Source organism: Emys orbicularis, chromosome 1, assembly GCF_028017835.1.
Source record: "Emys orbicularis isolate rEmyOrb1 chromosome 1, rEmyOrb1.hap1, whole genome shotgun sequence".
NCBI classification, from domain to species: Eukaryota; Metazoa; Chordata; order Testudines; family Emydidae; genus Emys; species Emys orbicularis.
In genome coordinates, this window is record NC_088683.1 from 32,411,919 (window position 1) to 32,439,681 (window position 27,763).

A 27,763-nucleotide genomic window follows, 5' to 3' on the forward strand; every position below is an offset into this window, starting at 1 on the left:
GTACCCAGTACATAAACCGCAAGGGGTACTTTTCAATGGTGCTGCAAGCACTTGTGGATCACAAGGGACGTTTCATCAACATCAACGTGGGCTGGCCGGGAAGGGTTCATGATGCTCGTGTCTTCAGGAACACTACTCTGTTTAAACGGCTGCAGCAAGGGACTTACTTCCCGGACCAGAAAATAACCGTTGGGGGTGTTGAAATGCCTATAGTTATCCTTGGGGACCCAGCCTACTCCTTAATGCCATGGCTCATGAAGCCATACACAGGCAGCCTGGACAGGAGTCAGGAGCTGTTCAACTACAGGCTGAGCAAGTGCAGAATGGTGGTAGAATGTGCATTTGGCCGTTTAAAAGGTCGCTGGCGCTCGTTACTGACTCGGTCAGACCTCAGCCAAACCAATATCCCCATTGTTATTGCTGCTTGCTGTGTGCTCCACAATCTCTGTGAGAGTAAGGGGGAGACCTTTATGGCAGGGTGGGAGGCTGAGGCAAATCGCCTGGCTGCTGATTATGCGCAGCCAGACACCAGGGCGATTAGAAGATCACACCAGGAAGCGCTGCACATCAGAGAAGCTTTGAAAACCAGTTTCATGACTGGCCAGGCTACGGTGTGAAAGTTCTGTTTGTTGAAAACCCGCCCCCTTGATTGACTCATTCCCTGTAAGCAAACCACCCTCCGCCCTTAAATCACAGCTTGCTTTTAAAGGAAATAAAGTCACTATCGTTTTAAAATCATGTATTCTTTATTAAGTGATTATAAACATAGGGAGAGAACCGACAAGTTAACCCGGATGAGGTTTGGGAGGAGGATAGGAGGGAAGTAAAAGGCCACTGAAAAAATTCAATATAATGACAGCCTTTTGGTTGGGCTGTCCACTGGGGTGGAGTGGGAGGGTGCACGGAGCCTCCCCCCCCCGCGTTCTTACATGTCTGGATGAGGAGGCTATGGAACATGGTGAGGGGGGAGGGAGGTTATACAGTGGCTGCAGCGGCACTCTGTTATCCTGCTGCCGTTCCTGAAGCTCCACCAGACGCCGGAGCATGTCCGTTTGATCACGCAGCAGTCCCAGCGTTGCAGCCTGCCACCTCTCATCTCGAGCGTCCCTCATGACCTCACGTTCACTGGCATCTTTCCTGTACTTGGATACCGTGTCCTTCCACTCATTCAAATGAGCTCTTTCATTGAGGGTGCATTCCATTATTTCCGAGAACATCTCATCTCGCGTCCTCTTTCTCCGCCGCCTTATCTGAGATAGCCTTCGGGACGGAGGAGGGAGGCTTGAAAAATTTGCAGCTGCTGGAGGGATGGAAAAAAGGAGAGAAGTTTTTAAAAAGATACATTTTACAGAACAATGCTTATACTCTTTCACGGTGAAAAACACTATTCACATTACATAGCACATGTGATTTCAGTACAAGGTCGCATTTTCCATCTTAATATTGAGTGCCTGTGTCTTTGGTGTTAGAGATCACAGACGCAGGTCCGGGCAACAGAATTCGGCTTGCATGCGGCCATGGTAAGCCATTGTCTTTCGGCTTCTGCGCCCTCCTTTCCCACATACCAAGCAAAGCCCGTTGACTGCTGCGGTTTTCCTGTTAACCTTCAGCAGCAGAAACCAAACTAACCCCCCCCATCCAATTCTCTGGGATGATCGCTTTATCCCTCCCCCCACCGTGTGGCTGGTATCAGGGAAGATCCCTGCAGAAACCAAACTAACCCCCCGCCCCCCCCCCCACCCGCCATGAATTATCTGGGATGATCGCTGTACCCCTCCCCCCACTGCGTGGCTGGAGTCAGGGAAGATCCCTGCTAGCCAAAGGCGAAAAGCTCAGCGCCAATTGCCCCCCCGCACTTGGCTAACTGCAGGGAAGGATTTCTTTTCAGCCACAGGCAAACAGCCCAGTAGGAACGGCCACCTCTGTCCCCTTAATTAAATTCCCGTATTTCAACCAGGTTACCATGAGCGATATCACTTTCCTGAGGATTACACAGCGAGATAAAGAACGGATGTTGCTTGAATGCCAGCAAACACCGGGACCATACGCTGCCAGGCTTTGTCATGCAATGATACCAGATTACTTGCTACTAGCATGGCGTGGTCAAGTGTCCTACCATGGAGGACGGAATAAGGCTGCACTGCCCAGAAACCTTCTGCAAAGGCTTTTGGAGTACCTCCAGGAGAGCTTCATGGAGATGTCCCTGGAGGATTTCCGCTCCATCCCCAGACATGTTAACAGACTTTTCCAGTAGCTGTACTGGCCGCGAATGCATCCCAAGTCCTCAGGGCAAATTAATCATTAAAAAACGCTTGCTTTTAAACCATATTTTATATTTTAAAAGGTAAACTCACCTGAGGTCCCTTCCATGGGGTCATGGTCTTGGGTACTGGCTTGGGAGGGTACTTCAGTCAGGCTGAGAAGAAGATCCTGGCTGTTGGGGAGAACGGAGTGCTGTGTGCTCTCCGCAAGCTCGTCCTCCTCCTCCTCTTCCCCGTCCGCAGAATCCTCAGGTGTGGCTGATGAGATTACCCCCGCCTCGGAATCCGTGGTGGGGTAGTGGTGGCGGCCCTCCCTAGAATTGCATGCAGCTCAACGTAGAAGCGGCATGTCTGTGGCTCTGACCCAGAGTGACCGTTTGCCTCCTTTGTTTTCTGATAGGCTTGTCTGAGCTCCTTGACTTTCACGCGGCACTGCTCTGAGTCCCTATTGTGGCCTCTCTCCATCATGCCCTTGGAGATTTTTTCAAAAGTTTTGGCATTTCATCTTTTTGAACGAAATTCTGCTAGCACTGAATCCTCTCCCCATATAGCGATCAGATCCAGTACCTCCCGTACGGTCCCATGCTGGTGCTCTTTTTCGATTATCGGCCTGCATGGTTATCTGTGCTGATGAGTTCTCTGTGGTCACCTATGCTCTCCTGTGCTGGGCAAACAGGAAATGAAATTCAAATGTTCGCGGGGCTTTTCCTGTCTACCTGGCCAGTGCATCTGAGTTCAGATTGCTGTCCAGAGCGGTCACAATGGTGCACTGTGGGATAGCTCCGGGAGGCCAATACCATCGAATTGCGGCCACACTAACCCTAATTCGAAATGACAATATCGATTTTGGCGCTACACCGCTCGTCAGGGAGGAGTACAGAAATCTATTTTAAGAGCCCTTTATTACGAAATAAATGGCTTCGTTGTGTGGACGGGTGCAGGGTTAATTCGATTTAACGCTGCTAAATTCGAATTAAACTCATAGTGTAGACCAGGACTAAGTGGGGTAGGAAGCAGCCTGGGGGAGCCAGACTTGAGTCAGCTGTGCTACCAGGAAGTGAGGAAGCCTGGTTCAGGGGCTTTCCCCATTAACCCAGTGGCAGGACTGCCCACCACTGATAGGGCCCTGGACTGGGACCTGGTGGAGTAGGGTGGGCCTGGGTCTCCCTGCCCCTCCCCCCAGCTGCCATCCCACACCTGGGGTGGTTGCAAACTCATCCTAGACCAAGAGGCCTGCACCTATAGACTGTTCCAGCCAGAAGGCTCGGGCTAAAGATTGTTTGTGTTATGCCCCACCCAGAGGGTCAGAGCCCCCTTATAGACTGCCATTATAGACTGTTAATTGCTGTCTGTCCCAGCCAGAGGGCTCTGGGCTAAAGACTGTGCTCTGTCCCGCCCAGAGTACTGGAGCTTCCCCCTATAGACTATTGTTTACCATCTGCCTGTAGCGAGGCAGAGTGGCCTCCCTCTGCCCTCGAGAGCAAGGGACCACTACACTTGGTGGAGAATGCAGGCATCGCCCTAACCCTGAAACAGGGGGACAAGCCCAGTGCAGCAGCAAATCAAATTCCCCCCTCTGCTGGACAATAAAACGGTGAACCTTCCCAACCAGAAAGAATGGAGGTCAAGAAACTCATCAGATGGCTTGCTGAGAGCCAACAGCAGCAGTATGTGGCACAGCTTCAGCTTGAGCACTTTTGAAGCCAGGATACTGGCCTAGATGATACAGTCTATAGACTGTGTCTCTATGGTATTAAGTTTGAGGGTTTTCTCACACTTAAAAAGAAATCATATGGCATGTGTTATCACAATGTTAAAATCCAAAATATAGCCTTCCATTGTCATCACAGCATCATTTTCACTAGTAGGTCATGCAATTTTTTATACACCCGTTATATGCCATATGTGAAATCTCCATGCCCACACATACACCCCTTTACGATTTTTTAAAAACTCTTTATCCTGTTTTATTTGAAGTCTTCTGTTCCTGTCAACTGTTTTTGTTGTTGACCGTTGCTGCCTCAAATAGTAGTTTACAAAATGTAATTAAGACTCTCTAATATAATATTGGAATTGTTTCCTTTTGCAATTGATAATTGCAGGGCTACATTTTTCTCATGAAATCTTGTAAGAGAAATATTCTTATGATGAAATTACCTTTCAAATTGACTTCTCCCTGAAAGTTTTTTCTATTTCTGTTGTACAAATTATTAGATTTGTGTGTCTTTATATATCAGGAGGAGTGAAGGAAAGTTGATTTATCCCTCTACTACCTCTTTCTTTGAAAACTGTCATCTTTTCTGCAGTTTATATCATTCTGTAAAAAAATATTTGATTTAATAGATTAATCCCAGGCAAAAAAAATTTTAAAGCTAGCTAAGGTTGTAAATAACTATGTGTTATATAAAGGGAAAATGTCCTTACAAATATTAATTTTCTCAAAAACACAACAGTCTGGAAATTTTAGGGTAACATTTACATTTTAAAGAAATCCCAAACTTAATGAAGCATAGACGTGCACAGTTAAGCTTACTGAAACAACCTTAACTTTGCCCCCAGCTCCTGTCAACCTAATACCCTGCATACTCATCTTATCTGAATGCAATTTAAAAACATTTTTATGGCAATTTTGAAGGACGTTGAGAAGTAAAGTTTTAACCCTGCAGCTATGGACCTCTTAAATACCCTAAATCTGCCTGTTGGTTTAATTCTCCTATGAAACTGAGGGATATTGGAGTACACAATTTGAATGTACAGTTAGTCTATCTGCACTAGGAAGGTAGTACAGTTAGATCACTTGTCAGTTTTTCTGAGTCATTGTGATGATGAAAATGCACATCACGACTAGGATTGTTTCCTCTAGTTTTTTTGTGATACGGGGCAGAGCTGATCAGTCTCCTTAATTTTATATATTGACACTTTCTGATGTTGGATTTTTTTAAAGTTTAATTTTAATCTGGAATTTCCAGACTTTTTACTGTTGTATTTTAGGATAAATACAACATTGTCTTATTTTTCCCTCCTTAAGTAATTGATAAATATGTACAGCCTAACAGTTTAATGAAGTTTTTGCATGGAAATTACCTTCATTTAAAAAAAAATGTTAATTGCTCAGTGACAGGAGTCTTCGTAGAGCTTGAGAGAACAAATAAATTGCAGGTCACCCCCTCAGATTCTCCAATGCATCTCTACTCCTCATGCCATGAATTATGTACCACCATCCCAAGAAGCCTCAACAAGATCTTAAACTGTGCTCTGCAGGTCAGCAGATTCAGGTTCTGAAAGATCAGAGAGGGAAGACATTCTAGGGTACATTCCTGCAGCATTTGTCATTCATGTGAGTAAGGACTGCAGACATGGCACTGTCGTGGCATAGATACATCCCGTCATGGGGTGTCTGGTCGCATGGGACAAAATAGGGGTTATGGTTCAAGTGGCTAGACTAGGTACTGCTGTCCTAGTCTACAAAGCAAAGCAGCGCAACCTAGTGGCCAGAGTCCTCGGGGCTGCCTTTGCTCTCGGGGCAGCACGGCCTAGTGGCTAGAGTCCTCAGGGCTGCTCTTGCTCTCAGGGGCAGTGTGGCCCAGTGGCCAGAGTCCTTGAGCAGTGCCTACACACTGCAGTAGGTGTGGGGTATGGTAGGAGGTCCCGGGCCCATCCTTCTACACCGGGTCTCGACCCAGCACCCTGTGAAACCAGTAGTCCATGGTTCAGCTCTGTTTCCTGTTTTAACAGTCATGTTCCCTGGGTCACTTCCTACCCATGGTTTCTGCTCTGTCAGTTCTCATGGGGTGTTGGCCTTCCAGCTCACTCTTGTCCTCCGGGGTTATCAGGGGTTCCACCATCGATCTCATTGGCTCGGCCGCTCCAGTAATTCTCTGGCAGGAGCTGGCAGCATGTGTCCACTCTCCTGCTCAGCCAGCCCAAACTGAGCTGGGCCACTCCCTTTTATATTCTGTCTCTAGGTTGAGCATGCCCAGCAGGGGCGAGGGGGCATGGCCTCTTCAGCCCACAGTGTGCGATTAACTCCAGCTGGGTCAGTGCAGGGTCACAGGCCCCTAAGAAGGTAAATGTAACAGTAACTTTTATATACTTTTACAGTTTGCTCCTTTAAATCCATATAAAAAACTCTAAATGCTCCAAAATACTTTACCTGGAGTAATGTGGTGTTAGGATGTAAGCTTTTTCAAATTCTTGCAACTGAAACATAGCAACAAAAGTAAATATTTATATTATAATATGGAGATACACCTATCTCATAGAATTGGAAGGTCATCAAGTCCAGCCCCCTGCCTTCACTAGCAGGACTAAGTACTGATTTTTGCCTCAGATCCCTAAGTGGCCCTCTCAAGGATTGAACTCTCAACCTGGGTTTAGCAGGCCAATGCTCAAACCACTGTGCTATCCCTCCCCTATTATGATGGTGTCCAAAGGCCCAGTTTGAGATTGGGGCCCCATTTTGCTGGGTGCTCTAAAACGCAGAAAAGAGACAATCCCAGCCCTAAATGACTTACAAAACATAACTGAATTTCTGTCCTGAAAGCATGTCTCATAAGAAAAAGTATGTTCCTTTTTGGTAGACTTGATTCAAACAGCACAGCTATCTTTTTTTTATTTTGTTCATGCTTTTTTAAAAGAAAAAATATTATTATTATTACTATTATTTACTGCTGGTATTTATTTTAGAAAGTTTATTTAGTTGTTCAGCTTATTTTTCCTTTTCACTGTTGCTTTTAATACCATACATGATCTATTCATCTAATTATATGCAAGTAAACTTTAAAGATCAAATCATGAATATGAAAGGGACCACAACACTTGAAGCAGTCAGATTTTGTATTTAGATGCTATATTATTGATTCAAAAGCTGCAGTATATACATTACCAAGTTCCCAAAGGCAGGATAAAATTTGGGTTTTCAACTTCCAGAAGCCACATTAGAATAAAAAAATATATTAATTTAAAAATAATAAATTTTTAGAAAGGAAAAAAAAATCAGCATGCTTCTTTTATTCTATGTCTATGCCACTGCTCTTCTCTTTCTGCTGAGAGAGATAGTGGAGGGGGGTGGGGAAAGGACAGGCTACACTATCTCTTTGGTACTTACTCCGATAATAGGGAATATGTATCTGTGTACCTCATAATTTTTAATGTGTTATAGCCTCACAACACCCCAGGGAGATAGGGAAGTGCTGTCATCCCCATTTTACAGATGGGAACTGAGGTACAGAGAGACTAAGTGACTTGCTCAAGTCCACCACAAAAAGTCTTTGGCAGAGCAAGGAATTGAAGCTGATCCTCTAAGGCAGGGATTCTCAACCTTTTTCTTATTTTGCCACAATAACTGGTTTTCTGAATATAAAAGCCAGGGCTGGCGTTAGGGGGTAGAAAGCAGGGCAATTGCCTGGGGTCCCATGCCACAGGGTCCCCCACAAAGCTATATTGCTCAATCTTCGGCTTCAGCCCCAGGTGGTGGGGCTCATAGCTCTGGACTTCAGCCCCATGCGGTGGGGCTATAGCTTACTGCCCTGGGCTGCAGCGAGTCTAATGCTGGCCTTGTTTGCTGCCCCCCACCCCGACACCTGCTCACGTCCTCCCAGGGGGCCCTGGGGCCCTGGTTGAGTACCACTGTTCTAAGGCCCAAACTACCACCCTTATCACTGGACCATCGTTCTTCTTCCCTGCCTTTTATGTTGTAGAAGAGAGGCTATGAAACAAATAGCTATACAGCTACTATTTTCTTTCTGCAAGATTATTTTCTCATACAGTGGTTTAAAAGGATTCAACATATATGGGCATTGTAACTATAATTGTCACTGTGTGTTAGCCATTCATTTTAACCATTTGGTATGTAAGATTAATGTACAAATATGTCACAGTTATTTATTCATGTAGATTTTAATTAAATTTAGCTTCTGGTTAAATTCCTCTTAAAATCATTTGATTCATTTACTCACCTTTGTATAAAGATTAGGTGAGATTTGCTTTTTCTATGTCTGGGGTCTTCACCATTCTCATACACTTACAGGTACTTTCTCTGTTTCTCGACCAAAAATGTTCCACGTGTATTTTCCTAGAACCCCAGTATTTGATCAGCTGCAATTTAGTATGCATTATTTTACTATTCACAATAGCACTGATAGGGGACACAGAACCGCCCGTTCACTAGAATGTGGCACAGAAGAAGAAAAGACTAACACAGGGGTCGGCAACCTTTCAGAAGTGGTGTGCCGAGTCTTCATTTATTCACTCTAATTTAAGGTTTCGCGTGCCAGTATTACATTTTAACCTTTTTAGAAGGTCTCTTTCTATAGGTCTATAATATATAACTAAACTATTGTTGTATGTAAAGTAAATAAGGTTTTTAAAATGTTTAAGAAGCTTCATTTAAAATTAAATTAAAATGCAGAGACCCCCGGACCGGTGGCCAGGACCCAGGCAGTGTGAGTGCCACTGAAAATCAGCTCGCGTGCCGCCTTCGGCACCCGTGCCATAGGTTGCCTACCCCTGGGCTAACAACTTCATGCTTTTAAATCAGCATGTTCAGTACAAACTCTTAGTAAGTGTTTCACTTCACATGTATAGGTAAAGAAAATATTGTTTAGCGTGTCTGTTTGTTTCTCTCTTTCAGTTATTGTAATGGATGCATGCTAGATCCAGACTGTGGTCTCTGCTACAAACTGAACAAGTCAAATGTTGTTGAGTCCTCATGTGTTCCGGTTAAGAAAGAATCTACAATGGCAGCAGCATGGGGCAGGTATGTCACTTTGAGAGTTTATGTTCCTTAATTCATAACTTGCCTCAATCAGAATTTAATTTCAGGCTGCTGTGAGCATTTATGCTTTAATTGAAAATGGTATTCTTAAACATCTTTCCAGAAAATTGATCTTTTGACTGGTATTTTTGACATTATTATTTCATTATAATGTATAATATGCATTTCCAGTGTGAAAATGGTCCCATGTAGACTTCATTTTTCAAGGAAAATAAAAGCTGTCTAGGAGTGAAGTACTTGTGATGGTTGCCTTAAAGGTCACATCAGATTTTTCGGAACACTAATTGCAAAGAACGATGAAAAATTAGTACTCGTGCTATGACTGAATGATAGCTTTGAAATACATTAATTATGCAGCCTTCTGTGCTGCTCAGATGAAGTGACTAAAAAGGCAAGATATAGTGGGTATGTTTGTGTATTGACACAGCTGTACACACATATGTTTAAGTGCTGCAACACAAAGAGAGTGGCAAACCACTAGGACCAACTCTAAGGACACTTTTCATTTCCCTGCTGTTTTGGATTTTTTCTTCTGAGACTATTTCCCCTCCTCCCACGCCCTCCAGTTGCATTTGAAGCTGTGAAGTTTCATTTTCTTTTAAAATAGTTTCTTTAAACCTTACCTTTGTTCAAACATTTTAAAATTAAGGCAAAGCTGATAGGCCTAGTCACTCAGCTGAACAAGTCTAAAATGTCAGCTGCATGGTGTGTGCAAGAATTTGTGGGTTCCCACATTTTTAAAGTGGCAACACTGTATACCTTGTGCTTGTGTGTGAATATATATGTATACACACAGAGAGGTTCCCACTAAAACATCAGCAGTTACCATGCCCTTGTGCATGAGGTAGCAAAGCATTTCCCTACCCTTAGAAAGATTCTGTATAGTTTTAACTTTTATAAGGCAATCACTTTATGACCAAGAACCTGTGATAGTGTAGTGTAAAGTTTGTATCAACATGAGTTTGGGATGGTGTGAAGCCACAAGGGAATTATATAGGTCATCCATGACTGCTGATAAAACCTTTCTACCTCATCTCACTACCATGTATTTTGCTTATGCCACATGTTCCATAAAAGTGTTTTAGAAAAGTTTTAAAAGTTTTTATTGGAGCTATTTTTTGTCTTTCTCCAACTTCAAAATCAGGTGCCTTAGCTATGATGAGTCACAACTGCCCAGGGCTCAGAGGAAATGAAAATATCAAACTAAGTAAATAATAAGTGTAAAGTGTCTCTAAAAAGGACCTCATATTTCTTCTCTATACATTAAAATGTTATGTCCAATCTCTTGGGCCGTTCCAGGCATAGAGGTGAGTGATATGATTCCATTAGATCGAGGGATATTGTATTTATTCACTTATGAAAAAGCATCACTGCTGCTTTGCTGCATCACCATATTGTGGCTTGATTTTAAAAGTGGTCGGATAATTTTGTGACCAATAAAACATATATTTAAAAAAATAAATCTAAAATAAAGGCTATAAAATCTCATGTGTAAGGGACCAGGGTGTAGGCAGTCTCGGCTGGTGTTCACCAGTCAAGGATGGCCACAAAGCGGTAGCTAGCGAGCAGGGATTGGAATAATCACTAGAACTGGGACTGATAAACAAGAGTCAGGGTCAGAGTCAGCCTGGGGTTGGAAACCAGAGATCAGAAAGTGAGGTGTAGTCTGGATTCACAGCAGTCCAGAAGCCTGTGTGATTGTTCAAGACAACTTTCTGAAGCAACCTCCAGGGTTAAATAATGCTCAGAGACCAAACACAGGGCCACAGGGTGTTGTCAGTATGGATCATTAGGTGGTACGTCCTGTGGTGCCTAATCTCCAGAGTGTTCCTTGGATTGGGCTTTGTACAGCCTCCCAGTGGTGATGTGGGAATGTCAACTATCCCAGGCTCAACAGACCTGGGTTCTAGTCCTACAGAGCCTTACATCATGCTCTTGAGCATATAGTGAATATCTCCCCTGTTGCTTGCACAATATTGATTTTCAGAGAAGCTCCCATATTCCTTTATTTGTCATAATAGATCTTTCTTCATATTCAGGATCAACCTTTGTTTCATGTACTCTACCATTTTAAGTACCATCTCTGTAGCTAGAGAAGATGTAATAGTATACAGTAAGACTTAAATGGAGACATAAACTTGTTACAGATAATTGCTAGATAAATCAAACTTATTTATTAAGCAGTTTTCTTGTTTAACTTGCAATGAAATGGGCATCTGTAATCTTTTATATTCCTGATTTATGCTTCCATAGTACTCTTCTTTACAAAGTCTGTTGACACAAATAAGATATGAAGGTAAAAAATACTTCTGTTCTATCAGAGAAATTATTGTAAAGGCAATGATCTAAACATTTCACCAGAGAACTAGACTCATGTAGGTTTATAGTTACTCTGAAAATCCTGCCTAAGAGGAGGAAAACCTACTACAGTACTCACTGTAAGGATGTGGGAACTAGAATCCAGATCTGCAGAGCTAGGACAGGTGATCCCCATAGTGCCACCTGCAGGCCATGCACAGCAACAGCCAGGGAGCACTGTGGAGAATAGACACCACAGGAAGTACCTCCCAAGGAACCCAGAGTGACAGTACCCTGCAGCCCTCTGATTGGCCAGCCACCCTATTTAACCCTGGAGGGTGCCCCAGGAAGTTGTCTGGGCAATAACAGAGACTTCAGGCCTGCTGCAACTCCAGACCTCACCTCATCTCCTGATCTCTGGTCTCCAATCCCAGCCTGACCCTGACTCTTGCCTCATGACTCTACCCTGGTACTATCTCCGGTCTCTGACTCCAGCCTGACTCTGACCCTGATCCTGCCTCCCGATTCCAGTCTGGTACTACCGCAGGTCTCCAATCCCAGACTGACTTTTACCCTGACTCTTGCTTAATGAATCCAGCTCTGGTGATTCCTCTGACCCCTGCTCACCGACTACTGTCCCTGATGTGTGGACCCAGCCCAGCTGTGACCAGACCGCCTATGCCCTAGTCTCTTACAGTTTGCCTAGACCCACTTCCAACCTCCTCTGCAGGAGCCCATTAACAATGATATGGAAGGGATGGGTCTACCATCACCCATTGGACCCCATGGTGCACCAGACCTGCAGGAGCAGGTCATGCAACTCCAAACCAAGAACCATCTGCTGCAGTTCCAGGTGGCACAGCTCTTAGAGGAAAGTCAGATACTCCTTGAGCAGTTAGCACAGTCCCAGGAAGAGAATTCTGTGCTCCAGGCTCGGGTTGGGCCACTGCCTTCTGTACAGGGCCCTGCAAAATCCCCTTAAGAATCCTATGTATGGTTTTTTTCCCATGTATCCCTCCTGAAGCTTTCTAGAGAGACCCCTTTCCTGATCAGTCCCAACAGCCTCCCCTGACAATCCAAGTCTAAGGGCATGAGGCATATATAATCCACGCTATACTGGACTCTAAACTGCAGAGCGGGAGACTGTACTACCTAATTGGCTGGGAGGTAGTACAGTCCTGAAGAACACTCCTGGGAAGCTGCTGCCCATGTCCATGTTCCAGTAAAAAGGTTTCATCAAGACGACCCGCATAAACCAGGTTCAGTGCCCACCCAGAGGGAGGGCACCCCTGAAGAGGGTGGTAATGTAAGGATGCAGAGATGAGAATCTGGGTCTGCAGAGCCTGGAACAGCTGACATTCTCACAATGCCACCAGGAAGTCATACAGAGCCACAGCCAGGGAGCACTGTGGAGATTAGGCACCACAGGAAGTACCACTGAAGGGATCTGGAGTGACAGTACCCTGTGGTCCCCTGATTGGCCATCCACACTATTTAAGCCTGGAGGGTGCCGCAGGAAGTTCTCTGTGCAACAATACAGTCTTCAGGCCTGCTGTAACTCCAGACCTCATCTTGGCTCCTGACCTTTCTTCTCTGATCCCAGTCCGAATCTGATCATGCCTCCCGATTCCAGTCTGGTACTACCTCTGATCTCTGGTCTGCGACCCTGACCTGACTTTGACCCTGAGTCTTGCTTATTGAACCCAGCTCTAGCGATTTCTCTGACCCCTGCTCACCGACTACTGTCCCTGATGTGTGGACCCTTGCCCAGCTCTGACCCCTACTCATACACTCACATTATAAGTCTATAAAATGTAGCCTCATTTCCACATTTACCATGTACAGCTTTTGCTAGCCCCAAATCTTGGCCCCATTGCATTGAGGTTGTGTGCTGGGGAAATTCTCCAAAGGTAGGTCCTGCAGGATGTGAAGTGACACTGGAGCCACTCAGTGGCTTCTGTTCTAGCCTCTGTGGTGGAGTAGCGACCACAGTTCCTCACACTCTCCCCCATACGCACACGTAGGGGAATGGCTATGGACCAGGAAAGTGGCCCTGTTTGCTCCCAGGTCCCTGCTGCATGATGATTCACAGGGAATCCCCAGGGGTTCCAAGCTAGCCTAAGTGCACATTAGTGCAGCCCTTTGCTGGTTTCTCAAATCCTGGGCTCCCTGTGCAGAAAAATCTCTGTAAAACGAGAAGAGGTAGAATTTTCACTAAACTTGAGTAAGGACTGAGAATTAGGCCCAAAATTGTTATTCAGAGCAATAGGTATCTAATAGCAGTACATTTAGTTTCTTATTAAGAAACGGTACCCTCATGTAGTGTGTACATACTGACACTAGGGCAGAAATTGCCTTCCACTGCATCCTTCAATATGTGTCTTTTTTTTTTTTTTTTCATTTGATAAAGTTATTCTGTCTGAAGCTGGATTGATGTCGGCACAATCCCCTTAAGAATCCTATGTATATTTAAGATGGAAAGCTGTTTAGATGATCCCAAAGAGAAATTCTGTACTCTGTCAGTATCTCCAGTTCATACACATATATAGTTTCTTTGCAGTGTACATTCATATCTCTTCTGAAGGTATGATTCCCACTCACAAGTTGGTAGTATTCTTCCCCTAAGTAAGGCATGGCTGGCAGACTGTGTAAGACTCGAATGACCTATAGAAAGCCCCGCCATTTGTTTTTTTTCTTAAATAAAAACAAAATCTGCATTATTCTTCAGTAATGGCCCCTAAACATCAAAAATTACTGTAACTTGTAATGTTTTGGACTACTTCTGTAGAATACTATAGATATTTTTTAAATGTTTCCTCTGTTCCTATTTTGTAGCAATAACACTGCATGTGTGTTTTCAGTGAATGACAATTATTCACAAGTACAGTATGTTCCAAATCAAGAATATCTGTATGGTGGAGGAAAGGAAGATAGAGATTTCAGTCCCTTGAGACTGCCAGCAAGGCTGTTTATGTTGCAGAAGTTGCCATGGAAACCTGAGAAGAAAATTGGAGTATCAAAATGTTTTTACAGGAAAAATATGATACATTGATTCTCTCAAATGTAGGGAACCCCATGGCAGACAGTGGCACCAGGGGATGAAAAGAACCCACAAAAATAAATCCAACCCAAATGTATGCCATGAGAAATGTGCAGCCAGCATAACTGTCTGGTTGACAACAAGGAATTGGGAGGTGGGTGAGTTTCCACAGAGAAGAGGCTAGAAGAGATGTTGCATGTTTGATCTGTTACATAAACATGACTCATATGTCAGGTATATTGCAGGGTGAAACATAGAGGGACAGCTCATCTAACTCATTAGCATAGACACGGCAGGCCTTGGCATTTTTGTATGGGCCTGAAAAACAATTTTTGCATGCACCGCCAACCTTCCAGACTCCTGCGTACAGTGATCGCACCACTGTTCCCAAGGCCAGACCAAATATTTTGGGGTTGGTTTGTAAGATTGTTCTGTACTGATTCATTTTATGTAAAAGGAAGGAAGAGGAGTGGGAATCTTGAGATCACTACCAGACACATTCTGTGGGAGAAGTGAGGGCCCAGCATGTGGAGTTGATTATTCTTAAACCTGTGCTTAATCCACTAGACCACACTGCCTCTCTTGAACTGCTCCTTCACTTCCTAACAGAGAAACCAGGGAAAGTCTATCACTGCAAACAATGTGACTTCTGTTTGTGCATTTCATCTACACTCCTACCCCAAGGCCAATCCAGAGGGCAACAGGGAGAGACTTTTAATTGTCAAAATATGTAAGACTTTATCTCTACAAGGCAGAGGGGGGGAAATAATGAGACCTGTAGTTACTCTTGACACATCTGTATCCTCAATACAGTGGGACTGTGCATGTGAGCCCCCTTGATTGGTTCTGGACACAGTCAGCCTGTGGATAGAAACAAATCAGCACCCATGGCTATGACTTTATGTGCTAGATAGTGCATTAGCACTGAGGGAGGGAGGCATTAGCAAGAGCTATGTGCATTTTACTTTTGTAGCCAGTTGGCTATAAGGGTGTTGTTGGCACACCTCCAAGAATGCAAGTTCGCTATTCTGAGTTTTTTAAAGTATCCTTGTTCATCAAAAAGTAAATTGGACAATTAGAGACCAGACTTTGAGAGACTAGAAATCCTAAATAGATTCCTGCTATGGGGACATTTTAAAAGTTTGTTTAATTTCAAAGAGATTTAGGTATTACTGATCATCTTGGTTACCTGCCTGTAGGTGAAACTTTAGAGAAAATATTTAAAAGGCTTTGTAAAGACTCTGGAAAGTTGTAAATTCATCCCATGTTTTCTATTGGACCAGTACATATCAGATAAGATTGTTGAAAAGCAATTTAAATACTTTTTTTCTTCGTGGAGATAGTAGATTTTCCTGGAGGGTTCAGCAGGTGGAGATTTATTAGCAAAGGGTCCTTTAGCTGTTTGTAAATGACCCTTCTGTATTATTTTCATGTCCAGTACAGTGATAAACCCATTATTACTCAGCTTTCCAAGCCATTGATCAATTTGTATAGTAGCTTCTGATGTATGACAGGTATACTATGAATCACTTTTTAAAAGACATTTTATTTATGATTAAAATGTATGTGTGTATTTGTATATTTAAAAACTGTGAGTCTCTCAGTTTCTTCATAGGAGTTAGATGCATAAATCCCCCTTGTACATCAATCTGAGATCAGTAAATACTCTGAGAATGAAGTTTTTGTCAATTCAAATGAAGTTGCTTGTTTTGCATTACAGGGAGTATCAGTAAAAATATTATTAGTGAAACTGCAATCTTCAGAACCTTTCTATAAAGATTTGCATTTACAAGTTATTTTAGTAAAAACTGAAGTATTGGGGAATCTGTTTCTCTTGCGGAGACCTCAGGTTAATAGATTACAGGCATGAATATAATTGCTCCTGTATTTTTAAAATGGTAGCACAACAGAGTGAATAATTAACTGAAGAGGCTAACTAGATCTGCCATATTGCTAACACACAGAAGGAGTACATTAACTAATCAAGTACCCCTAGAGGGATTCCTTTCTGGGATATGTGACCCTCATCTAATTATTCAGTCAACTAAAATATCCACAGCCTTAATAGGCTGCAGAAAACAGTATTTTATTACTTTTTTTTCTCACTGGATCATTTTCAGAAATAAGAATAAAATATTTTCTGAATTAAGTAAATAGAGACTTGAAGAGAATACAGCTAGTCTAATTGCAGATTTGCCAAAAGCTGAAAACTGCAGATCTTTGTACAGTAGGAATCACCATTATTGGTGCAGTCCTAAAATAACAACATGGCCATATTGTCCCATTTGAGTAAATACATTGTGCAGAATAGTCATGTATAAAATACAAGAAAATATGAAAATAGAAATGAAAAAATGTTTTTTTTACTGTTATAGGTTCTTCAAATTTCACTATGAAGCCTAAAATCTGACAAACTATCCTTTTTCTGAGGATGGAGTATGGAGTCACTTTCATTTTTCCTATGCTGATCCTGACAGCTTCCATTCTTAAGAGGTAGCAGGAAATTTAGAAATCGTGGATGTATACTTCAATATTGTCTCCACTAACTATTAACAGAGTGAGGCAGCAGAACAACAGGACAAAGCAATATGTATATTAGGTCCACAATCACAAATAAACCTGCTGTTCCTGTTGCATTTATGGTTAGGTGGCCAGCAGAGTAGAGGGTATTTTCATAGGGCTGTCAAGCGATTAAAAAAATTAATTGTGCGATTAAAAAAATAAATTGCAATTAATTGTGCTGTTAAACAATAATAGAATACCATTTATTTAAATATTTTGGATGTTTCCTACATTTTCAAATATATTGATTTCAATTGCAACACAGAATGCAAAGTGTACAGTGTTCACTTTATATTTATTTTTTATTACAAATATTTGCACTATAAAAAACAAAATAAATAGTATTTTTCAATTCACTTAATGCAAGTACTGTAGTGCAATCGCTTTATCATGAAAGTTGAACTTACAAATGTAGAATTATGTACAAAAAGACCCTGCATTCAAAAATAAAACAATATAAAACTTTAGAGCCTACAAGTCCAATCAGTCCTACTTCTTGTTCAGCCAATAGCTCTGACAAACAAATTTGTTTACATTTGCAGAAGATAATGCTGCCTGCTACTTGTTTAAAATGTCACCTGAAAGTGAGAACAGGCATTTGCATGGCACTATTGTAGCCGGTGTCACAAGATATTTACATGCCAGATGCGCTAAATGTGTCCATGCTGATGACGGGTTCTGCTCCATAACGATCCAAAGCACTGCAGACCGATGCATGTTCATTTTCATCATCTGCATCAGGTGCCACCAGCAGAAGGTTGATTTTCTTTTTTGGTGGTTTGGGTTCTATAGTTTCAGCATCAGAGTGTTGCTCTTTTAAGATTTCTGAAAGCATGCGCCACACCTCGTCCCTCTCAGATTTTGGATGGCACTTCAGATTCTTAAACCTTGGGTCGACTGCTGTAGCTATCTTTAGAAATTTCACATTGGTACCCTCTTTGAATTTTGTCAGATTTGCAGTGAAAGTGTTCTTAAAATGAACAATATGTGCTGGGTCATCATCAGAGACTGCTATAACATGAAATATATGGCAGAATGCAGGTAAAACAGGGCAGGAGACATACAGTTCTCCCCCAAGGAGTTCAGACACAAATTTAATTAACACATTTTTTTTTAACGAGCATCATCAGCATGTTCTCTGGAAGGATGGCTGAAGCATGGAGAGGCATGTGAATCTTTAGCACAGCTGGTACGTAAATATCTTGCAACGCCAGCTACAACAGTGCCATGCAAATGCCTGTTCTTACTTTCAGGTGACGTAATTAAGAAGTGGGCAACATTATCTCCTGTAAATGTAAACAAACTTGTTTCTCTTAGCGATTGGCTGAACAAGAAGTAGGAGGGAGTGGACTTGTAGGCTCTAAAGTTTTACTGTTTTGTTTTCGAGTGCAGTTATATAACAAAAAAACTACATTTGTAAATTGTACTTTCATGATAAAGAGATTGCAGTACAGTACTTGTATGAGGTGAATTGAAAAATGCTATTTCTTTTGTTTAGCATTTTTACAGTGCAGATATATGTAATAAAAAATAATATAAAGTGAGCAGTGTACACTTTGTATTCTGTGTTTAACTGAAATAGATATATTTGAAAATGTAGAAAAACATCCACAAATATTTAATAAATTTCAATTGGTATTCTATTGTTTAACAGTGCAATTGATCGCGATTAATATTTTAATCGCGATTAATTTTTTTGAGTTAATCGCGTGAGTTAACTGCGATTAATCGACAGCCCTATATTTTAACCATCCTGACCTGTCAGCCCTGAAAAATCTGTCAGCTGAGGGTAACTTTTTTTTTTTTTTTTTTTTAATTTACTTTAAGGGTAGATTACCTGTTGGGCCTGTTAACTTTGACAGTATCCCTTTAAACAGTTTTTAAAATAAAACATCGAGTTTTCATATATATACATAAAGAATTCAGATGAAGGCAGGGGGGTTGTCAGAACTGTCACAGAAGATATAGATTTCTTGATTTTTAAAAAAATTTGGCGGGGGGGGAGAGTACAGAAGAAATAAATAAATCCATGCTTGGAACCGAGGGGGGGTGGGAGCGTTGGGGGGCAGGGTGCTGTTGTTGTTTTGTTTTATCTTATCTTAAAATGGCTGCTGAAATAAAAGCAATTAAGAGATCACAAAGCACAGTCTGCTGTGCAGTTATAAGGAGACCTGAGTTCTCAGCTCAGCCACAGACTTCTTATGTGACTCTGAGCAAGTCACTAAGCTACCTTGTACCTCAGACTCTCATTTATAAAATGGGGATGTTCCTTTGCCTCTGAGGCGTGCAGTGAAGATAAAATCAATTAATGGTTGTGAGGTGCTGAGATACTATGGTGATGGAAGATAAGTACCCAGACAGATGGAAGGATAACGAACCAAAATCACCACCATCTCTGTTAGAATCTTTCCCTCAAAGAAAAAAATCTGCAAGTGACCCAGAAAGTGATGCACTGCTTAGGCGAGTGCTCAAAATAGCCTCACTAACTACTTCCCAAATTGCTATTTTTCTTCCTTGGGTAAAGTCAGAGAAAAATTAGTGGTGAATCGAATTCAACAGCAAAATTCTCATGTTCTCAGATGTATTGCAGTCTAAAAGATAAGATATAAAGGGAGGATGAGACAAACAAGCTGGTCGCAGCTGGAGGAGACAGTAAATAAGGTTTTTAAAATGTTTAAGAAGTTTCATTTAAAATTAAATTAAAATGCAGAGCCCCCCGGACCGGTGGCCAGGACCCGGGCAGTGTGAGTGCCACTGAAAATCAGCTTGCGTGCCACCTTTGGCACGCGTGCCACCAGTTGCCTACTCCTGTCTTAGACAATCAGGCTTAACAATGGCAGCTCACCATTTTCCTAGTCAGTATCAGGTTGCTGTGTACTGTATGTGTAACGCTGGCAGACCCCCTGTCATCGGGATCGAACGGGGGTCCTCTGGAGCTTAGTGCATGAGACTCTACCACATGAGCTAAAAGTCAACTGCCTCTTAGCTAAGGTTGTAGAGCAGACTCATCAGTTGCTTTCTCTCTCTTTAAGTAGTCTCAGTGCCACTAGATGGGACAGAACACCACACCCAGGAGGTGTGTGGGTTACATATGCATTATGGAAGAGGAGGGACTTGAAGTGACTTCAGGATTTCAACTGTGAGCTTTTCCTACTTGTATGGGCAGCATGGGAGAAAGCATGAACGTGCTTGCTGGAGAATCAGAGAATCAGGCTACTGACGCTGGTGTCAGCGGCAAAATGAAGGCAGACATCAATCTCATGATAAGATCAAAGGTCAGGTAGTTCTGCACTAACAAAGTTGTGAAGGGCTTTGGAAGTGAGGATAAGACATTTGTGTTTGCAATGCCAGAGGGGGCATAAAAAGGGGGAGGTGATCTAGACAGAACGACAAGTCAGGACAATGATCTTGGTAGCAGTATTTTGAATAGATTTGAGTGGGGCAAGGTTGAATCATTGAGGCCACAGAGGAGGAGATTACAGGAGTCAAGGCATGGGATGCTCAGGGCTTGAAAAAGAGTTTTGACAGTGGGCAAAGAGGAAAGGTCAGATCTTGCAGATGTCATGCAGGAAGAAATGGCAAGGTTTAGGCTATGTCTACACAAGGAGTGCTTTACCAGTATAGGTCACAGCTATGCCAGCAAAGCTGGGCTTTGTACCAGTATAAGAAGACTATGCCCCACAAGCGAAACAAGCTATACTGGTAAACGTGCAGTCCTGCTGGTGCTGGTGCATCTGCATCCTCGCTAAGGGCTATTGCCAGCACAGCCAGTCAAGGATCACACCTCTTCACACCCCTGACCGACAGCTGTGCCAGCAGAAGTCTGTAGTGTAGACTTGGCCTTAGGTATGCCCTGGGTATGTGGGTCAAGAGAGGGCAGTCAAAGATGAAGTCAAGATTACAGGGGGTCAGCCAGCAACTCAAACATATGGAAAGACAAAGCAGTTGTCAACGTTTTCATGGAAGAATATTACTCCTTGTTAGTTTTGTTCCCAGCAAATCTTAAAAATTCAGGTTAAAGTGAAGTCCTATATCTTCTGGAATGCTCCTTTGGCTATAAATCAATAGAAAAAATTTATCTTGAAAATGCAGCTGGCAATGACAGGTCTATTAACATTGTCACTGTTTAATAATAAAAATTGATACAGAAGGTTAAATTGTTTAAAGTCTTAATTTTGTTTTACTTATCGCAAAGCCATATGCAGAAATATTGTTTGGTTAAGAGACTTTTGCTTTATCTAGGAATTTATGATTTCACTCTTAACAATATATGGTCAGCGTAGAAGAAGTGTTTGGTGCTAGAACTGCTGAACTATTCTACTGAACCTTAAACAAGGGGCACTGCTGTTGTGTTGCACAACCAGACAGGCGAAGCTTTAATAACCGTTAAGTTATTGTATTTTCCCCTCTCTGTATATATGGGGATATATAATATCTGTGAGGGAGTCTTATTAATTTGTTCTACGTTCTTTACACATATGGAATTGAAAAAAGAAAACTAGGAAAAAATCTATGTGACTTTGGATAACGACTTAATTATATTCCTATATCTTTTGCCCTTTTCATCATGGTCTTCCCATGATTTTTCTTAAAAGTTATCATTATAAAATTGCAATCCTACTTATTATTCACATGGGTTCTAATAGTAAATGCCCTTTTTGGTAAAATGGCAGAGCAAATTATTCCATAAAACCTACATAATTTTTAATCAGGTACAAGTATTACCCATAGGTTGCACTAAAACACACTTCGGTTTAATCATCAAATTTTTTTTTATTGAATTTACTTTTTATTTTAGTGTCTAGAACATCTTTTTTTTATTCTTCCCACTGTTAACCTGTGTATTTCTTAAGTGCATAGTTGAGTAATGTCAATTCACAGTATAGGAGGAAACAAAGGAAATAAATTTCAAAGTGTAGAATATCTTATGCTGTTCTTCCAGAAGGATCTTCTTTGTTAGCAAATAATTTTATTAACTTTTTGTTAGAGCCTTATGTTCCATGCAAGATTTTAATAAGGTATAAGAGTACAATACCTGAAAACAAGCTAGTATTTTCTCACCTCTGTATATGGTAGAAAAAGGATATTTAATTTGCTAATCCATTGATACTCAGCTGCAGAAGACTGATGTTTCCTAAGGGAAGGAAAAGCAATTCTGCCTTTCTTTATTGTGTGGGGTAACATTTGTATCTTGTCTTATTTTCAGAAAATCTAAGGGGACTTCATTTTTTGTCTTTTTCTCAGATGCCTGAAGCCACTTAATAATTATCAGAAAAATATAGTATGTGTATAGGTACAGCATATATGAAGTCAAGAGGCATAATCTTTTTGTGTGCAGTATTGCATTTTATTCTCTGCTGTACAGAAGGGAAGGCCTTTTATGAATATGCATATGTTATTGCCCCTTGTTTCATTAAACCCCTCAGCAGCAAGTCACTAACTTTTCTCAACTATCTTCTATAAATGCTTCATGTCTTGCCAGGCTGCAGGTTCATTCCAGGCAAGACACTGTGTTCCATTCGAAATAAACAGCTGTAGCAAGTAAGTTATGAAGGGTATAAGTCTGTAACAGAAATAATAATCCAGTGCTGGAAGCTGTCATGGCCACTCCAGAAGAGACAGTGTGAAGCTTGAATAGCATGAAATGACATCCATTAGTTATTTAGGGTCCAATCCACAGCCATTTGAAATCAGTGGGCTTCAGATCAGTCCCTTGGTGTATTTCTACACATTTTAGACTCAGGAAAATGGTGAGGCATTTTATTCTCTTTGTTAAAGCCTCAACATGAATGTTTGAGAAGATATCAGCTCCCAAATGGTCAGGATGGTGGCAATAGAAACTTAAATTAAAAATAAAACATGGAGATTATATATATATATTCTATAAATGTAGATCATTCCCCATCCTAGAACTCCCCAGATTGTAAAAGTGTCTCAGACAATAGGAATATTTTTTTGTTTTGGGATGGGCCAGATTCTGTGGTATGTTCTAATAGCGAATAATATCCTTTTTGTAAGTTTCCTGAACCATTACGTAGAATTCTATAGTTGGGATATGATTCTCTATTAAGCTTCGTAGGATGATTCCTCTGTGAAAGGAGGTAATTTTTAAATAAATTCTATTGGACTTTTCCATAGAGAGAAACTGGAACAAAATCTGGTTTCAGTTTAATTGGCCAGGACACCAGGATGTTCCCAGTAAACAGGGAAATCTGTTCACCATCTAGAAGGTTACGGGAAAATTTTTATAATTTAACACATAGATGTGGTTCTGAAATTCACTGATTTGTTGTTCTAGATCAAAATGAGTTAGTGGGTGGGATTTTCAAAAATGCCTAAGTGATTTAAGGGGCACTAATCCCAGGGCTGGCCCACAACATTTTGGCACCTGAGGCGGGGAGCTCAAATGATGCCCCTATACCCCCCTCGCTTGGGCCAAAACTTTGAAAGGTCTCAATTCTGCCTTCTTCCTGTTCTACTTCTCTCATGGTACTGCTCTGCTACCTACCCCAATAAAGGAGAACTAACAACTTTAAATGCTTTGTTCAAAAATTTTAAGTAACACTTAACTTTCAAAAAGCAACAGAGGGTCCTGTGGCACCTTTAAGACTAACAGAAGTATTGGGAGCATAAGCTTTCGTGGGTAAGAACCTCAGGTGCCACAGGACCCTCTGTTGCTTTTTACAGATTCAGACTAACACGGCTACCCCTCTGATACTTAACTTTCAGACGCCTGAACAGCAAATGTAACTTTTCTTGTCTGCATAGTAAACACTGGCATTTTTATCTGTTTGAATAATCAAAGTGGTGCTTTCCGTGCCTTCTTGGTTGCAAAGATTTGAACTGCTTCCTGAAGGTCCACAGTCTGGGCCAGCTCATGCTCTATTGAGATGGTTGCAAGGCCAACCAGTCTCTCCGGTGTCATTGTGGAGCGTAGATGTGTTTTTATTAACTTCAGCTTCGAGAAGCTGCGTTCTCTACTGGCAACTGTTACAGGAAGTGTTAGAAGTATGCGCAGAGCAACAAAAGCATTTGGAAAGAGGGTGGTCATCTTATTTGTGCACATATATTCCAGAACAGCCTTTGGAGTTGATCCTGCTGAAATGTATCTTGAAAGGGCTTTCAGTTCATCACCTAAATCACTCGCATCAATATCGCACATGTCATCATGTGTCAACACTGTCTCTAGTGCTCTGTGTTGCTGGTGTAGGTCTTCTTCAGGTAGAGTGAGGAGTTTTGGAATATCATACACCATCCCAAATATACTGCTGTGTTCCTTGAGCTGCATGAAACCTTCTTCAACTGACTGTATTGCACAATCTAGCACCTCGTTAAAAAATTCAACTTTGAATTGTTGTTTGGGGTCTCTTATGGGATTATCGTGTGCCTCGTAATCAAAATGTCTTCTTCTTCAGTGACTCTTGTATTCTTGAATGGGTGGGAAAATAGCTTCAGTGTGAAGTTCCTCTGCCAACTTCTGTGCACTCTTCAGAACATTTTGAAATCCCTCATCTGACCGATTAGACCTGGGGTCTCAAACACGCGGCCTGCGGGCCACTTGCGGCCCACGGAGCTCTTCCCTGTGGCCCGCCAAGTTCCCCGCGGCCCCTCCCCCAATTATTTCCTGTCGCAGCCAAGCTCCCCTCACCCCCCCCAAGTTATTTTATGTGGCAGCTAAGCTCCCCGTGCGCTGCTCCCCAATGTTTGGGGCCGGGTCTCTCCCCCGGCCCCACCTGCCTCCCCCATGCACCTCCCCCGAGTGTCCCGTGGCCTCACTTGCTGCCCCTTCACTGCCCCGGAGCCTGCAGCTAACGCTCTGCTCTGCCGGCTTCCGGCATCACTTGCTGCCGCAGGGTCCTAGTGCCTCCCTCCACTAGGGTCAGGGCAGGCTGCCCTTCCCCTGCCCTAGTCCTGAGCCTCTCCAATGCCCCAAGCCTCTCCAATGCCCCAAACCCCTCATCCCCAGCCCCACAGCCCTCACCCCTGCACCCCCTCCTACCCCAAAACTCCATCCCAGAGCCTGCACCCCCACCCACTGCTCCAGCCTGGAGCCTGCACCCAGCACCCAAACTCCATCCCAGAGTCTGCACCCCAGACCCCCTCCCACATCCAAACTCCCTCCCAGAGCCTTAGGCAGGTGGGGGCGGAGTTTGGGGGGGGAGGTTTTGGGCACCACCAAAATTTCTACAAACCTGCCACCCCTGGAAGAGGCAGAGCAGGGGTGGAGTGGTCGTGCAGCCCAGTGCAGTGGGGGGGCTTTACTGAGTGTACATATATTATTAAAACCGCTTGGAGGAGGAGGTGGAGAAGAGACGGGGCGGGGCGGGGCCTCATGGAAGGGGTGGAGTGGGGGCGGGGCCAGGGGCAGCGAGGGGGGGTGTCAGTGATGCGGCCCTCGGGCCAATGCACTAGTCCTCATGTGGCCCTCGCGCTCATTTGAGTTTGAGACCCCTGGGTTAGACTGTAGGTATGACTTTGCTTTGTCCAGTTGTTCCATTGCTCCAGATATATCAAGGTCAACACCTTGGAGTCTCTTGCTTACAACATTTATTTCAAACAGTATGTCATGCCACAACACTAAGCCACAGAGACATTTGAAGTTATGTTTCTGGTGATTCCATTTCCCTCTGCCACTGTTCTCCCACGAACAGTTCCTGTCATAGCATTATCCTCCATAATGGCAACTATGGCATCATCTATCTTCCCAATTTGGTGTTTGATAGGCTTTATCACCTCCACTTGACTTTCCCATCGTGTGGCACTCAGTGGTTTCAGTGTCAGAGAGGATGTTGCTTCAACATTTGCCATCGATGAGTTGATGCAGAGAAAAATACATAGAGCTTTTAATTACATTAAAAAATTCAGCAGCCTCATTAGAAGCTGAGGCTGAATTACTGACCACCAAGTTCAATGAATGAGAACTGCCTGGGACAAAAAAAGCTCGAGGGCTTAACTCTCGGATTCGTGTCTGCATTCCTCTGTTCTTTCCTCTCTTGTTGGCACCATTATCGTAGCCCTGACCTCTTATGTCAGCTATTGCAATTCCCATATCTTCCATCTTTTTAAGAAGCACATTTGTCATACCAGCTCCTGTAGTATCATCAATGTCAATAAATTCTAGAAAATGCTCTCTGACAGTCACCATTGCAGGGACATTTTCACTAGGTTCTGTTGTTGTTACAAAATGAACCATTAAAGTCATTTGTTCCATATGGCTGATGTCAGGTGTGCAGTCAGTTATATCTTGCTGACTTCAGATCTGCAACAATCTTCTATTTGACTTTTGTTGCCAGTAACTCTATGATCTCATTTTGAATTGTTTTTCCAAGGTAGTGGTGTGTGTACATTTCTTGGGTGGTGACTCTTCTTAGATGCTCCTGGAATACAGCATTAAACTCAGCCATCAGCTCCACAATTTTAAGGAAGTTTCCATTGTTTGGCACATACAGCTGATCTGAAGTGCCACGCAGTGCTAGGTTTTGGGTAGCAAGCATTCTCACAATGGCAATGAGCCTTTTCAGAACATTTTGCCAGTAAAGAAACTCTGATGCAATCTTCTCTTGATGCTGATCATCTATGCTGGCCTTTAACCTTAGTCTCATCTCAAGCTCTTTCCACCTATGGAATGCTCTCTGGTGATTTGCTGCCTTCTCATGGCATGCCAGATTTCTAGCCGTATTTTTCCAGTCCTTTGTTCCTGTAGAACCCGATGTGCCTGGAACATTAGACTGGAAGACTTTGCAACAAAAACAGTATGCAGCATTCTGGGTTTTTGAGTACATAAGCCATGGCCTCTCCACTTTGTCACCATTGGGGATTTCACACCAGTAATGTGTTGGATGGAAACTTCTATTTTCATTGTCTTTGGGGAACATGAAGTTTTTCACTTGCTGTGGCCCATGCAGTACAAGGAAGTCCCTCAGGCTACTGCTCAAGTGGGTCCACAGTCCTGGATCATCTAGACTTAAGGAACTAAACTCAGTAGCAGCTGTTTCTTGCGCCTCCACCACACTCTTCTCTGATCTACACTTTTCTTCAGGAATGTGCATGGTTACATCCATTTGAGATGGAGGTATGGATGCTGCAGTAGCTGCCAGGTCACCTGCACTCTGACTGACTGGAAGATCAGGCATCTCCTCACCACTCACATCCTCACTGGGGCCGGAAGGCTCACCGTGAACATTTGTGTCTATGTATCTCAGGAGAGCTCCTTCCTGCTTAGGTAGAAAAGCTTCCTTTGCTTTCTTTTTCTGAATGCTGCCCCAGAGGGGTGTTTTCTTCTTTCACTCATGACTGCTGTTCTGTGCCAGCTATAGTGGATCTCAACACTCAGTTGAAGGGGACAAATAAGCAGGCTGGTAGCAGGGTCTGAGTGAGGGAAGATATCAGCGTCTTAAGGGCCTAACTGGCTCCTACTACTTCAGTTGACTGTTCTCCTCAAGTGGGTTCAGGGAAGCAGCAGGAAACAGGAAGCTACCTGAGAAGCTGCTGTTAATCAGTGCAGGCTCCTGGGGGTGCTAGAGAGGTACATAAGAGGCTCCTCCTCCTCTCTCTCCCTGCAGCTCCTGCTGCTTTCTGTTACTCCCTCTCACCTTTTCTCCTGCCTGCCTGTTATGTCTCTTGTGCCCTCCTTCCTCCAGCACAGCACTCCACCATCTCTTTGCATCTAGAGCAGAGAGAATGCATATGCACCAGCAGCAGACACAATTTTCTACACTCTGGGTCCTAGTGGCGCCGCCCCACAGTCTGGCACCTGAGGCGACTGCCTCAGTTCGCCTCATGGTAAGGCCAGCCCTGGCTAATCCCATTGACTTTCATTGGGACTTG

The 27,763-nt window shown here is 42.9% G+C and overlaps 1 protein-coding gene across 1 annotated transcript in view; it reads left to right on the forward strand.

The window, feature by feature from the left end:
• Nucleotides 1-27,763, forward strand: part of SLC2A13 (solute carrier family 2 member 13) — a 358,865-nt gene that overhangs the window by 289,842 nt on the left and 41,260 nt on the right. Inside the window, exon 7 of the mRNA XM_065421661.1 lies at nucleotides 8,893-9,018. Within this exon, the coding sequence (XP_065277733.1) occupies nucleotides 8,893-9,018 (126 nt within the window). The remainder of the gene's footprint in view (nucleotides 1-8,892; nucleotides 9,019-27,763) is intronic.